Source organism: Homarus americanus, unplaced genomic scaffold, assembly GCF_018991925.1.
Source record: "Homarus americanus isolate GMGI-L3 unplaced genomic scaffold, GMGI_Hamer_2.0 scaffold39155, whole genome shotgun sequence".
Classification (NCBI taxonomy): Eukaryota; Metazoa; Arthropoda; class Malacostraca; order Decapoda; family Nephropidae; genus Homarus; species Homarus americanus.
The window spans coordinates 16819473-16835571 of record NW_024737042.1 but is presented as its reverse complement, the minus strand read 5'-3'; the positions used below and the strand labels follow the sequence as shown (position 1 = coordinate 16835571).

The 16099-nt window shown below is 40.0% G+C and overlaps 1 protein-coding gene across 1 annotated transcript in view; it reads right to left on the bottom strand.

The window, feature by feature from the left end:
- The window catches only part of LOC121872754 (major facilitator superfamily domain-containing protein 4A-like), a 173721-nt gene that overhangs the window by 33106 nt on the left and 124516 nt on the right, over positions 1–16099 (bottom strand). The window contains exon 6 of the mRNA XM_042375805.1: positions 7450–7662. Coding sequence (XP_042231739.1) covers positions 7450–7662 — 213 coding nt within the window. The remainder of the gene's footprint in view (positions 1–7449; positions 7663–16099) is intronic.

Genomic DNA, 16099 nt, shown 5'->3' with positions numbered 1-16099 from the left:
TCGTTTTTCATGCCAAACCCAAAAGTATCCACAAACCTTTTAATGCAATGATGTAAAAAACTCAAACATATTCGGAATTAGCGTGGCCGATAGACAAATAATCCAACCCAAGCCACTTGATTTTGAAAACTTTTGCAAAACTGTCACTCCCTACTGTACAAGGTGTATATACAAATAAATCACTGTAGGTGCACGTGATCCATGTACACGAAGCTCTCAAGCGCTTTCGTGAAATTCACATCTTCAGGGGCGAGTAAAGACTAAGGAATAATTATTGACAAGGCTAATATATACAGTAAAGGAGAGTGTGTTTAATGATACTAAATTATATATGTTCCAGCTGATGATTGAATTACAACAATGAGTTTCTTAATGCACAAAGGCAGAACATACCATACAGAAAACTCAGATCAAACAACAATGACCCAAAATGAATAAATAATTATTTAAAGAATATTATTGGACAAAGGAAGGCCACAGGTAGGAGAATAGATCGTGGTGAAGTTTACATCTGAGATTATTATAAGGTATTGGCCGGTAGGGTTAAGACCGAGATAAGAAAAGCAAGGAGGAATAATGAAATAAAGGTAGCAAGGGAGGCGAAGTCAAACTCCAAGGGATTCTATCAAATGTATCAAACTAAAACACGAGAAAAGATTGGACGAATACAGTCAGATACCGGCGAGCTCACTGATAACGACGGGGAAATGAGCAATAATCTGAATAAATATTTTTCAACAGTTTTCACCACCGAAAATTTAAACATGATACCCGAGGCACCGACTCTATACAGAGATAGTGAAGAAAATAAATTAAGCGAGATAGTAGTGACTAGTAACGATGTTAGTAAGCAATTAGACAAACTAAAGCCTAATAAGTCACCAGATCCCGATAAGATATTTGCCAGAGTATTAAAGGAATGTAAGGAAGAGCTTAGGAAAGTTGTTTAACATGTCCTTAAAAACGGGTATAGTACCAGAATCCTGGAGGATAGCGAATGTAATATCGTTTTCAAGAAGGGAGATAGATCACTATCCTCTAACTACCGTCCAATCAGTCTAACATCAATTGAAGGCAAATTACTGGAAACAATCATTTCAAACTCTATTCGAAATCACCTGGAGAAGCACAAGTTGATCAATGATTCCCAACATGGCTTCACAAGCGGGCATTCATGTCTAACTAATCTATTAACATTCTTTTCATCTGTTTACGAATCAGTGGACGAGGGGCACAATTATGATATGGTATATCTCGACTTTAGCAAAGCGTTCGACAGAGTCCCCCACGAAAGACTAATAAGAAAAGTGGAGGTTCATGGCATTAAAGGAGATATTCTAAAATGGATTAGGGCGTGGTTACAGGACAGGAAACAGAGAGTGAGTATTAACGGCACTAAATCCGATTGGAGCAATGTCACTAGTGAAGTTCCCCAAGGCTCAGTACTTGGAGCATTATTATTTATTATATACATAAACGACATAGATATCGGCGTACACAGCAACATAAGTAAATTTGCATATGACACTAAAATAGGGCGATAAATTAAATCTGACAAGGACTCCGCAAAACTATTATAGGAAGATCTAAAAAAAATTTCGAATGGTCTGAAAAATGGAAGATGAAATTCAATTTGGATAAATGTAAAGTACCCAGTAGATGAGATGTAAACAGGGAAACCAGATACCAGATGAAAAACGATGTTATTGAGAAATCCGACTGCGAGAAAGATTTAGGAGTAATGAAAAGTAGGAATCTTAAGCCAAGTAAACATTGCGTATTTGCTCGAAACGAGGCTAATTAAATACTTGGGTTCATACAAAGGAGTGTTAGATACAAGACTAGCGAGGTCATCCTAAACTATATCTTGCGCTTGTGAGACCTCACTTGGATTACGCAGTTCAATTCTGGTCAACGTATTACAGAATGGATATAGAATCCTTGGAAAAATTCAGAGGAGAATGACAAGTCTAATCCCGGGCATTAGTAACCTTGAGTACAGAGATAGGTTAAAGCATCTTAACTTGCACTCCCTCGAGAGACGTAGAGTGAAGGCGATATGATAGAGGAGTATAAATGGAAGTCAGGGCTGAACACAGGGGACATTACAAAGGTATTCTTTGGAGAGAGTACTGACAAAAATTATCCATAATATTAGAAACCTTCCATTGAAGAAAGACTGAAAAGCTTAGGCTTACATTCATTAGAGAGGCATAGAGTTAGGGGAGATATGATAGGGGTGTACAAGTGGGTAAGTGGGATTAACAAGGGTAAAATGGAAGATGTTCTGAAGCTCAGTAATAACGAAATAACTAGAACAAATGGCTTTAAATTAGATAAATTCCGATTCAGAAAGGATATAGGCAAGCACTGGTTTGGTAATCGAGTTGTGGATATGTGGAATAGGCTACCGAGTGCTATAGTAGGATCGGGGACGCTAGGGATCTTCAAGACGAAGTTGGATAGGCACATGGAAGTGCTGGGATGGGTGTGAAAGGGATCTGCCCTGTATGGGCCAGTCGGCCTCCTGCAGTATCCCTTTTTCTTATGTTCTTAAACTTTCCAGCCAGGAGCGAACTCGTAACAATGATTTTAAATTAGACAAATTTAAATTTAGGCGCGAAACAGGTAAACATTGGTTTGGATATAGAGTAGTGGATGAATGGAACAAGTTACCAAATATCATCATTAACTCGAATACGCTGCATAGCTTCACACATAGGTTGGATGGATATATGAGCAATAGGGGTTGGGTGTAAATGGGACTGCTCAGTATGGGCCAATAGACCCGCTGCAGTTTCCTCCATTCTTATGTTCTTATGTCATTGCGACATTTGTCACAGCGTATTTTGAGAATTTACGTACCCGTTTGAATGAAACCAGGCCTCGTCCGTGAAAAATGTCGTATCCAGCTCTGACATTGTTGTGTGTGAACATGTTGAACCAACGGCAGTAGTAAACACGCTTGTCTGTGTCCAACGGGTACACAGCTCTTGCACTACCCTGACTCTGCATGAACGTAACTTTAAACGCTTGACAGTCCTGTGAACGGCTGAACGAGATGCTCCCACTTGCTGTGACAAACGCCGTAATGACTTACGGGGAAATTGCAACAAACTCTGGTGTCACTACTGATCGCCGCCCGGTTCTTGGTATGTTTTTCACACTTCCTGTGTCACGAAAACGTTTCACCGGTTCATAAACAGTAGCCTTACTTGGTGTCTGGCTATCAGAGAATCTCATCCTAAATATTTCAACACAACGTTGATAAGATTTGCACTCAGAGTACGCCTCCAACATAGCGACCCTCAGCGTTCGCTTAAGACTCATTGTCGACTGACTCGCACTTCCGTCCCTCTGCCCCCTCATGCGCGGTAGTCACGTGACCGGTACATTACTCGGCATCTACTGTACAACGATGTTGCCAGCCTGTGCCGCGTGAAACCATGGATGGCTATCGTTCGCCATTAAACTACTATAAATTGCCAAACTTTGAGCATGGAGACTTTTGAGACACCCTGCGCTTTCGTGTAATTCACATCTTCAGGGGTGAGTACAGACTAGAGAGAGTAATACAAATCAAGGTGTATATATACAGAGGAGGGTGAGACCAGGTCCACAATGGTCAGGTATTAGGTAATGACCCTACTAATCTTTAAATAGCACACAACGGTTGGTGGTCAGGTCAGATGGTCAAGTGACCCGGCCTTCTCACCTGATCACAAATCTTCTTAATTACAAAATTGTCCAGCTTGTACATGCTGTTACTCAAATTCATGTTGAATGCTTCGGTATGTTTAATAAGACTAGATTCTATGATGTTCCTACTATCAATTGAATTACATGGTAATATTGAGGAGGCATTATCCCAGTCAATGCAATGCTTGTTATCCCTCAAATGAACAAACAGAGCATTGGATTCCTGGCCTGTCCTAACACTGTATTTGTGTTGTTTAATTCTAGTTGCAAGATCTTTACCTGTCTGGCCTAAGTAAAACATATTACATTCCTTGCAAGGAACTTTATAAATGCAACCAATTGTGTTGTTGGGGGAGTTCTTGATTAACATTTGTTTAACAGTGCATGAGTTTTTTAAATGCCACATTGACGTTCCAGGTTTTTAGCTGTGCAGGAATGTGTGAGAAATTTTTGTGAAATGGTAATATTAAGATATTCTTGTGGTCATGGGTGGGCTTGGGGTCAGTTCTATAAAAAGTTTTCTTAGTAATGTTTAAGCATTTGTCTATGAAAGATCTAGGGTATTTAAGGTTTGAGCCAATATTATATATATATTTGTATTCCTCATCGATGAATTCCGGACTGCAAATTCTCAAGGCACGTAAAAACATTGTTGAAAATACTGACTGTTTGACTTTATTATGGTGGGCAGAATAATAATGAATGTATGAACACACATTAGTTGGTTTTCTATAAATACTGAACTTAAAAGTGTTACCTATTCTGTGTATCAGACAGTCTAGGAATGGCAATTTACAGTCTTGCTCTAATTCCACAGTGAATTTGATCGAGGGGGCTAAGTTGTTAAGTTGTGGCAGGAAAGCTTTTAGGTCCTCATTACATGGCCAGAGACATAATACATCATCAACATATCTAAACCAGACTGCTGAGGGTGGTAAAATATTACTTAATAGTTTCTTTTCAAATAGCACACCGTTGTGCGCTATTTAAAGATTAGTAGGGTCATTACCTAATACCTGACCATTGTGGACCTGGTCTCACCCTCCTCTGTATATATACACCTTGATTTGTTACTTTCTAGTCTGTACCACCCCTGAAGATGTGAATTAAGAAAGCGCTTGGGAACTTCGTGTTTTCTTTCTTTGTGGTTATCAGCATATATATATATATATATATATATATATATATATATATATATATATACTGATACATATATATATATATATATATATATATATATATATATATATATATATATATATATATATATAAGTATATATATATATATATATATATATATATATATATATATATATATATTGTATATATATATATATATATATATATATATATGTATATATATATATATATATATATTATATATATATATATATATATACTGTAGTGATGGGTTGTCAGACCACAGCATACATCTCAGAAACAGTCCAGACTTGACCCGACATTAGGGGATCAAATGTAAGGGTTACCCTCGCAACCACTCAAGGAGTTACAAATCAACTGGTTTCATGTCACACGTCCCCAACAAACATGTAAGAAGGCCAAGCACCGCCGACTCTCTCCCCAATATACACAATAACCTATACCGTGAAGAAGTCCAGATCTGGACCTCACATTAGCCAGGTCAAATGTAACCCTGAGCCCGTCAAGGGCCAATAAATCAACCAGGGCCTCATGTCACACGTGCTCCCATCTGAAGATCCCAGAATATACAACTTTATGTCTCTGAAAAAGTCCAGACCTGACCCTCACATTGGGCGAGGGGCGAGGTCTTCGCCCCCCACTTCGATCAACCTCAACCTGACGGCTGGGTCTTCCAACAGGACGTCCTAGCCCTCCTCACGAGAGTGTGTCTTGTAACCAAGAAGGGCTACTGCCCCAGTCCCCGCCTCGAGAGAAGCCTACACCAAGCAAAATCAAGTCTCAACCTGGTCCATCGAGTGTCAACTCAACGTGTAACAGTAAGTGCTGGCTGTGTAGACGGTAGAAGTGCGGTGATCCCGAACCTCCCCAACGATCGACTTAGTGAAGTGCCCATTCTAATTGTGAGGTTAGGTCATACGAGAATACCATAGTCTATCATAAATTGTGTACGAACCCCCCCATTAATCCCCCCTATTGAACTAGTAAAATAAAGCTGTAACACGCATTGGTGTTTTATATACTACACTTGTACTGTGCCTGTGTTAATATACCGTGTTGACATCACACCCTCGAGACCCGCTACCATTTCCTCTCGCTATAATATTCTACAACTATAATCTCCTAACTTACCTCTTCATGTGAGATTTTGTCTCATTACACAATTATGATAAAGATAAAAAGTTATCCTTTTTTACAGAAACGTAATTTACTTTGTAAAACTTAATCAACGATTATCCCTATTATATATAATATACAGGTAATAAATATAAAATTGAATCAAGAATTTATCCAAGCATTTTCATGATTGTTCACAGATCCTGAGTGAGTGAGTGCGGTGTGGTGAGATAGGACGCTTACTGTACTCCCTGACGATGTTAACAATCACGAAAGTGGTTGGTTCTTTCCGTGTCCCAATTTCCTTTTGTTATGTATGTTACGTACACTATAATATATTATATAATATTATATTATATTATATTATATTATATTATATTATATTATATTTATTATAGTGTGTGTGTGTATGTGGGCGCGCTCTAAAATCTTCTATATTATACCAAACTATCTATATATTACTTAACTGTTGCCAACATTCTATATCCAGCTGTACAAGTGTTTCTTACTATTCTCTTGTTTTCTTGTCCCATTCTACATATCATTATTTGTCTAGCTCGTATGTCTTCATAAGATACTTCTGTCACTGATAATTAGCCCGAGACATTTCATACACGCTCAAAGATGTTGTTACGAACCCCGCCACCAATTGTCATGATCTACCTACCCAGCATTACGAACCACGCCATCTATTGTCCTGATCTACCTACCCAGCACCACGAGCAACGCCATCAAGGGACGAAACACGAGTATGACTCGTCTTAGTTACCACTCCGGGGTTTCCCTTCTCCATATCCTGGTTGTTGCGTCACCTCCTCAAAGTCTTCTTTGTCAGCTCCAATTCGAGGAGAGAGCACTACACTCTGGGAAGTGACCACAGGATCACCTATCCTGGAAACCTACGGCACAGTGACTACCTACCGTCTTCTACAATACTCAGCCTTACTCGTCGGCCATCTCAGCTCCGCACTTAAGTATTTGTAATCTTGTATTGCCTCCCCCACGTCCACTTGCTTCAAATTATTGTATGCTGTATAAATATGTATATACTGTTAATGTTTAGGTTAAGTATGGTTAAGGGTAAATTATAGATAGCTGAATATTTTGTTAAGGAATTTATGGTACTTTATTATACACAACAAAATCTCGCATCCTTTGTCTACCCTTTTATAGTCCGATTGTCTTTGTTTTTTTATTGTTGTTACCTGTTGGGATCTGGGTAGACTTTTAAATATATTCTAATTCCCCAACTCGTAACAATGTAGATACAGCATATGCAATACACAGTTATTGTTTTGAGCCAGGGTGAACCAAGCTCAACAATTATGTATTTATCTATAATTAAGGAGACAAAATCTACACAGAGAATTAAGAAAACCTGATGATTCTATATAACCTAGTTACTGCGGACACCATTCTCGGGGACCTGCTGGACCTATAATTAACTTAGGTAACACGACGCACACAGCTTACCTGCAGGCCTGAGAGTATCCAGAAGGCGTATTGTATCTCCGAATTGTTCTTCGCCTCTGAAAGATGATGCGAGATTTCTAGCGTCTCGTTCAGGTCGAGTCTCAACTGGTGGGTGTTGTTTGTGTCCTGATCCGTGCAGTTCTTGTTAAGCAGGAAGGGCTCGGTGATCATGGGCGATAGAAAGGCCCCCAGTCCGTAGAAGAAGTGGAGTGCCTACAGAACACAAGAACAACGTATTTACAGATTTTTTACTTGAAACTTGAGTGATAAAACGATATGTATGTATGTTTTCAGGGCCTAGGCTAAAGTCAATTTCATGATTACAGTATTCCAAACCATCATGACTCGTACTCTCTCCCGGAGTGTTGCAGAGAGAAGTCTACCTAAGTCACCCCCCCCCCTCTTCCTTTCTCCATTCTCCTTTACTATACTTACCTTCCTCCTTTCTTATCTTTCGTTTTTCTTCCTATTTTCCATTCTCCACTAATTGCCTTTATATTTTTCTCCTTCCTGGTGAGGTCGTGGGGAAATAATAGTGAGGTGGTTGTTAAATGGTGGTGAGGAGGTGGTGAAATGGTGGTGATGAGGTGGTGAGATGGTGGTGATGCGATGGTGAACACAACTTTGAGAGAAACGTTCGTGTGTAGTTTACATGTGGGGAGGGAGAGAGAGAGAGTCGTCTGACGACGGCCACAAGAGAGGAAGATTATGCGGTTTATTACTTTCATAATCATGCCTGGAGCTCTCTTGGTTACAACTAACTCCGGGGAAAGTTTCGTATGTACTCCACGCTGGTGTTGTCTCTAAACTGATGCATCTCTGTCTTTAATTTTACAATTAATTGCCTATATTTCTTTATTCTAAAATACTCTAAGACTATTCAATTTAAAAAAAAATCAATGTAACCTATCCCCCGTAAAAACCCTCCACTCTAAATCCTTATCCTGAAAACATTTTGGAATTAGGAATTAGGACAACTCCATCTGCAATACTGTCTTGAGTCCAGCGCCCCACTTAGGTCCAGAGGAACCCCGAGAACTTGGGCGAACATTTCCTTGAGGCGGGTAGAGAGAGAGAGAGAGAGACACTGAGAGAAGCACTGGGAGATAGAGATGAGAGAGAGAGAGAGAGAGAGAGAGAGAGAGAGAGAGAGAGAGAGAGAGAGGCTCGGAGAAGCAGGGCCTCCTACACAATATTATAGTCGGTCAGACAACATTGCTTCAGGGATAATTCGCTCTCACGGCTTACTAGGTGACGTTTAGTTTAAGTTAGTTTCACAAATTTATTGACAAAGCTTGGAGTACAGTTTGCCTATTCTGAGTAATTCAGTCAGGTCTTGACACTGAGGGTGGTATCACTTCTCACTGCCACGCAGGACAGAGGTTCATACACAAAGAAATACATCATATTCATCAACAGTATATATAGGTCAGATTCATGTGGGTAATGTCACTGTTCACTGCCATGCAGGACAGAGGTTCGTACACAAAGAAATGCAGCATATTCATTAACACTATATATAGGTCAGATTCATGTGGGTGATGTCACTGTTCACTGCCATGCAGGACAGAGGTTCGTACACAAAAAATGCATCATATTCATTAGCAGTATATATAGGTCAGAGTCATGTGGGTAATGTCACTGTTCGCTGCCATGCAAGACAGTGGTTCATATACCTTGGACATCATATTCTAATTGAAGACTAATCAGTGTGGGCTAGCAAATTTGGGATAAGCAGCAAGAATGTCCTCAAGCACCCCCGATTCAATGTAGTAATTACAAAGTTCATGATACAATAAGCCAGGTGGCCTGAAGTCTTTGACAGTGTCACATTCAATAATATATTGTTCAAGTGTATGCTTTAAAGGTTTATCACAAAGTTTACATGCTGAGTGTTCCGGTATGGGTACAGCGTTACTAACTTGCCAGATGTGTCTGTATCCTAGCCTAATTCTGGCCACGACTGCATCACATTGTCTGGTTCTGTCCTTATGCTGGCCATACCGGTACCTCTCGTCACAAAATTTTTCATATTTACTAATGCTACAACTGTCAGGTCTCTCTGCATTTCTCACTTCTAGATCGGAGTTCATGATTCTGACTTGAATGTTTTTAAGTACAGCATTGGACAGGCCAAGGTCACGGTCAACATTTTCTTTCTTAAATGCCTCAAAGGCCAGTCTATCAGCACGGTCATGATACCTAATTCCAACATGGGACAGAATCCACACAAATTCGATACGAGAGTTGTTCTCATTGGCAGTTATCACATTTCTTTTAATATCACATACAACTTTAGAAATAAAACCTGACGGGCTGGTCATTGATTTCAAAGCACTTTGAGAGTCACAGAATATCACCCACCTCCATTTTCTTTGAGGTAGTCTGTAGCTAAGGAGATTCCAGTTAGTTCAGTTTGTGTTGTGCTGGCCCAGTTGTTCAGCCTTTGCTTGTTTGACACTATCATCTCTTTTTCTTTATATATTACAATTGCACAGCCTGTTCTACCTGTGTTTGTGTGCACAGAACCATCAGTAAAAGCATAACATTCACTTGGTTTAATACTCTCTATGTGTCTGTTAATAGTTTCTCGTGTGACACATCTCATCACATCGGTGTTTAACATTTGCTCACTACCAACAGGAGTGTAATTAACAGGAACTGATATATCCAGCCAAGGAGGAATGGCATTAATGGGTTTGTCTGGGGTGATTGGGGCATTCAGTTTCAAGAGATCTGCAACACTTTTATGAAGCCACGCCCCAAAGAGAGTCTTTTGTGGAAGGTTAGCGAGATGGTCGGGATTACTTAGATAGAACATCAACTCAGTTTGAGCTGTAGTTTGGAGATCATTGTTCTTCAAAACTTTGACCCAAAACATGGTATTAAGTAGAGTTATCCTCTCAGATAGGGAGGCAGGGAGGCAGCCCAAACTCTTTCCTCATGTTTACAATTCTGGTTGATTTTGGGCATCCTAGAACGATGCGCATGACTTCATTTTGCACTACCTCAAGGCTGTTGAGTTGTTCAGGCGGAATAGTCACAAGATGGAGAGCATGATAGTCAACTACAGAACGAATGAAGTGAAGATAGAAAGTACGATCATAGGTGATGTTAATTCCATAGCCCTTGCCAACAAGGGTTCTGAGGGGTTTAATGCGCTGCATTAGTTTGGCACGAAGGTTGCCGACAAAGATTGCATTATTCACACAAATTCCAAGATATTTATAAGAGCTACATAGTTCCAAGGGCATGCTGTTAATGTTAAAGTCAAGAGGCATAGGGTGAGCAGGACGGTGAGAGGCGAGGTGAAGCAGAGGAGTAGAGATGGTGAGAAGAACAAAAACATCGTTACAAATAGCAATTGAAAAATGCAAATTATACAAATGAGTGAGAAGTGAGGAATGGGAATGAAAAGAGGTGAAGGCGAGTGTGGAACATAGGTGATAAAGGGGTGTGGAAAAGAGAGCAGGTGAACAGGGAGAAGTGATAAAGGGGGTTGGAAGTGAGAGATAGAGAAGGGAAGGAAGGTAATTGAGGGGCAGAAGTGATGAAGGGTGGAGAGGACCCGAGTTATCAGCAGGGTGTAAGGGAGGGAGGATCTGTAGACACTGGTGAAGGAGTTTAATCTGTATCAGATTTAAGACACCACAGACTGAGGATGGCAGAATGTGATGAACGGAGACACGTAGTGGGTCAGCAGCTGCAATTCACGAGGGTGCTGGCGCCTTACTAAAACTTAAATTTGTTTACTATCGCAGAGTTTTCTTGTATTGGACTGTAAGTAGAGCATAAACTCTCCCTCTAAATATGTCTTCTTCTTTGACAGTTTCTGCTGCAAAGTAAAATAATCTCAGAGGGTGAATAAACGTGGTTTATTTTAACTGAACGTTTATCCAACTCAGAATTTTATAAAGTCCCATTATTCCGTACGTAGTCCAATTTACAATCCTATATTGAAAGAAGAAAATTTTTCTCAATGTTACAGTTTCGATGCCCATTTCAGTTAACAGTTGAAGAGGATGCCGTTAGGCACTGCGTCTTGCATTATTAAAATTGAAAGTTTCCAACTCATTAACGTGAGTTAGACTTACAATGTTGTTAATCACTTTACTATACCGTACAATCCATCAAGCATCCCAAACCATGATTGATATGCATCTGGTCATATTAAAAAATAGATATTTCTCATCTGTGGACTTTTACTTGTAGATATACTGTATACAAGTCATATAAATCTCTGCAAACATCATGATCTGAGTGAGACTGTACGGGCTGTTTATTGTAGCCCAACACACAGCTGCTAGAGCCTCAGTCTGGCCTGCCTTCTTGAGCCTCAGTGATCCCCCCTAGAGGCAGAGCCCGCAAAGTCTGGGATCATAACCTCACCAGCGCTAATATTTGGCTGCTTATGCCTCTTCCTGTGACTATGATTTTATATATCACTACCCAAGTTTTCCTTCATTGTCTTCCGTCTGTGTACCATGACCACAAGTTTTATTTTCTGAAGTTATTGCGTCGATTTTTTTGTCGCTTGAGATTCATATTACGGATTAGTTTCAATACTTTAATGATCCCACGGCGTATGAAAAAAAACATTTTATTTACAGAGAGAGAGAGAGAGAGAGAGAGAGAGAGAGAGAGAGAGAGAGAGAGAGTAGAACAACGAACTTTTCTCTTTGGTCATATACCGGTAACTTAAATTTCTGGGCACATTTTGAAACATATTGATTATTGTTTGTGCCAGTGAGTCACATCTGTTATAGAACCTCAACTCTTCCCTTTTTTTATTCATTTCAACGTAGTTATGTCATCACCATAACTGTCTCTTTTTCTGCCGTTATGGTAACTACTGTTTTATGGTGGTAGTGATGAAATGTGAGAGAGACCACATAATTGATGGTGAATCTAATATTGAGATATTAATAACAGAGCAGCGATATACATTCCTTTAAGAGAGTGAGAGGGAGAGAATCACTGTCACAATTAACTTGATTCACATGTCATTTTAGTTTGAAGGATTCCTATTTGTTCATGATACTTGTTGCATCATGGGAGTCAGCTGTGCCTTATGTACACAGTCACGCTCTGTACGCACAGTAATATTACAAACAACAATTCTAACTTCAGCACAGTAAGGAAGAGTGTCTTCATAACGATCAGTTAAAAAGTGTACTTGAGGTCTTTTTACAGTACACTGAGCGTCTCTGGAGTGCGTCATATTCTTCTCACTATATATTGTGACAAAGGCTAGGGTTCCCCCTCTGTCGCTTGTGCTCACATTTCCTCTTCCCATTATTCTAAGTCATGTTCCTACGTTGACTATATTAACCAAGCTCTCTTATGTTTTCTTCGACATTCTTACACTTCTGGTAAAATCATAATTCAACAGTAAATGTTCAAACTCAACCACCATCTTATTTGATGTAAGTTCAAAGTTCTATTCTCGCTTTCATTATTTGCCGTTGGCTGCACTTATAGGTGGTGTAGCCGCCCAATGAGCGACTGTGGGTTAATGAGACCCTTACACGCAGGGCCGGATTTACCAATAGGCCAAGTAGGCCATTGGCCCAGGGCCCACCGGTATCTGGGGGCCCACTAAATCTAATTTGTCGCGCAGCGTGCCAGCGTATAACCTTGTTTCAAGTGTACACCGAGTATTTCATTATATAATATATTCACAACCATAAGGGCCCCTGTACAATAAGTATAGGGCCCGAAGTATGGGGCCCCTGTACAATAAGTATAAGCCACTAGTGGTCTTCAACTGGTGGGCCATGGGGTGGTTCTCAGGTGGGCCACGTACTAGGCCCTATAGTAAAATAAAGAAAATAAGATAAAATAGGATAATAAAAACAAATATATAGACATTTTTTAAATGTCCGTGTCCCACCATCGATCTATCTATCTATCTATTTATCTATCTATCTATACATACATATATACTGGAGAGAGAGAGAGAGAGAGAGAGAGAGAGAGAGAGAGAGAGAGAGAGAATAAAGTTCAAGAAACCTTCAGCGCCCTGACGCGTGAAGGACAGGATCGTTTCACGTTCAGTACGTGTCAGGGTTACCGTTGGTTTGCTGACAGGTCGCTCAGCCAGTCATGCAGTCATGCAGTCAGTCATTGAAACATGCAAACATTTCTATAAATTTGGGGGCCCACTGAAGAGTTTGGCCTGGGGCCCACAAGTCGGTAAATCCGGCCCTGCTTACACGTAGGACTCGATTGTTCTTTATTCGGTCAAAACCGGCAGAGTACAAATTACATATGTTACATATGAGATTATTAATTCAATCGTATGTTCCATCACTAATAGCGACTACATATAGTATATTTGAGTAAAGTAGGGTGTTAAACCATATAAAACTTACGTGTTTTGGGTCTAAATGTAGGACTTATTAACTCCCTGACTTGATAGGTCACTGGACGGATCGAGACTGCCTTCGATCCAGTCAGCCGGAGGCGAGGGCCAGCTGTTCATACCTCAGCAAGGCTAATTGTCAACACTCCCTCTGTCTCTCTCCTGTCCCCCCCCCTTCTCTCTTTCTATTCCTCTCTCTCTCTCTTTCTCTCTCCCTCCCTTCTAGTTTATTCTATTGGCGGTAACAGGTGGTAGACAGTCAAGTGTGCGAGTGTTCCTCAAGCAGGTCACCAAGGACGTGACAAATGCCTTACGGAAGTCAGAAAGAAATATTTTTGGAATACTATGAAAAAAGACATAGAATTACACATTGTTAAGTGTTTGTCATGTGCTCAACACAAGGTTATCGGCTCCAATTCTACAATATCCTACACCAGAACGTCCGTTTGACACAGTCGCGATCGACTTGCTACAACTTCCGAGGAGTCATCATGGATCCTCATACGTTTTAGTGTATGTGGATCACTCTTCTAGATTTGTGGTTTTAGTCCCACTGAAGGATAAAACAGCCGAATCAGCGACTTATGCCTTAGTAATGCATCTGATATGTCCTTTTACTACGCCCAAGGTTCTTCTCTCTGACAATGGATTTGAGTTCAAGAATCAGCTAGTAGCACAAATTGTATACAATATGGAATACAACAAAGTTTTACCACAGCCTACCACCCACAGGCTAATGGCCTTGTTGAGAGAACCAATCCTAGAGATTCTTCGTCCAATAGTGTGTCAAATGCAACATACATGGGAGGATTGGTTACCGTAAGTTGCCGCAATTATTAATGGGTCGATCAATAGCTCTACCGGTAAGTCACCCTATTTTATTGTTTATGTCATAGACAAACGTCTGCCTTATGACGGACTTACAGACAAGCCATGCCCTGTCTATAATGTGAATGATTTCACGACAAAACAGATCAGCGTTTTCACAGATATTCATGGTCAAGTACGGAAACATTTATCAGCGTCACGCACTGAAATGATTTTAAGCAATATAAACAAGCTAAGCCTGTCATGCTAGAAATAGGCGATGCTGTTATGGCGCGAGAACCTGAAAGAAAGCCTACACTTTCGGTCAAGTTTGATGGTCCATTCCTCATTATTGCCAAAGAAGCGGGCAACAAATTAAAAATTTTGATGCCAAATGCACAAACTGCAGATGTAGTGCATGCTGACAGACTTAAAAATGGCCATCCAGATTTATTACCCAAGAATGGTAATGATGTCATAGACACATCTTTTCAAACTGCAAATATGATAGTTCTATAATGATATTATCACAGACTGTAAATCTCCAGCAATTGCATTCTTAAACAAGAAGTAGGTGAGATTTATTTCTGCCATTTTATTTTGGTAGGATAATTTTGTTTTGTGATTTAAGTCAGTATCTTCCAAGTTTGCCATTGTACATAATATACTATCCCGTAAGACACTTCAGTCTAGGACTCCAGTAATTAATGAATCTCAGGTTCCAGTTTCTTCAGTTTAGTGTCTACACATATGTTTGTAACATGGGTAGGTATATGTCTTGTTTTTGTTTTTTTCTGTGGGATTAGTTAATTCCTAGCTGAGCTCAGAAGGTGTGACTGAACGATGTATTAGCCCCTGTCTTATTGTTGACAGTAATATTATATAAATGTGGGTTAATTACATTAATTTTATATAACTCCATCACCCACGGTAACTTTCCATGAGCAGTGAGATGTCATGCAGTGATCATGTAGTCCATTCATTAAACAAGTGATCCGTAACTTTCCACCTGTCTCTATTTAGACCTTAGGTCAGCTATTAGAAGCCTGCTAACTGCCCCCAGTGATCACTCAGTCTTCACTCAACCCTCACGAGAAACAGACGTATTGATAACCAAGCTTCACAAACAAGCTTGCCGTCTATGTTTCTAACATCCATAGCTCAATTGAGATAGTTACGGTGATATCTTTTTTGAAAGTGTACATAGAGACCTTTTATAATAAATGAACAAAAGGAACATATTGGGTTACACTGCAGAAAAACCAATAAACTCTTAGAAGTTCTAGCTCCATTAACTAATCAAGAAACAATGGTTAAGGGCTAGTTCATAAGTCTGTGTGTGTGTGTGTTGGCAGAGATGCTGACATATGGCAGGGAATCAGAGGGAGAAATGGACTAGGCAAGTGTAATCCCAACGGCCTACTCCTCCTCAGCAAGTGTGCTGCACACAACCTCACTATCACCAATACCTTGTTTAGG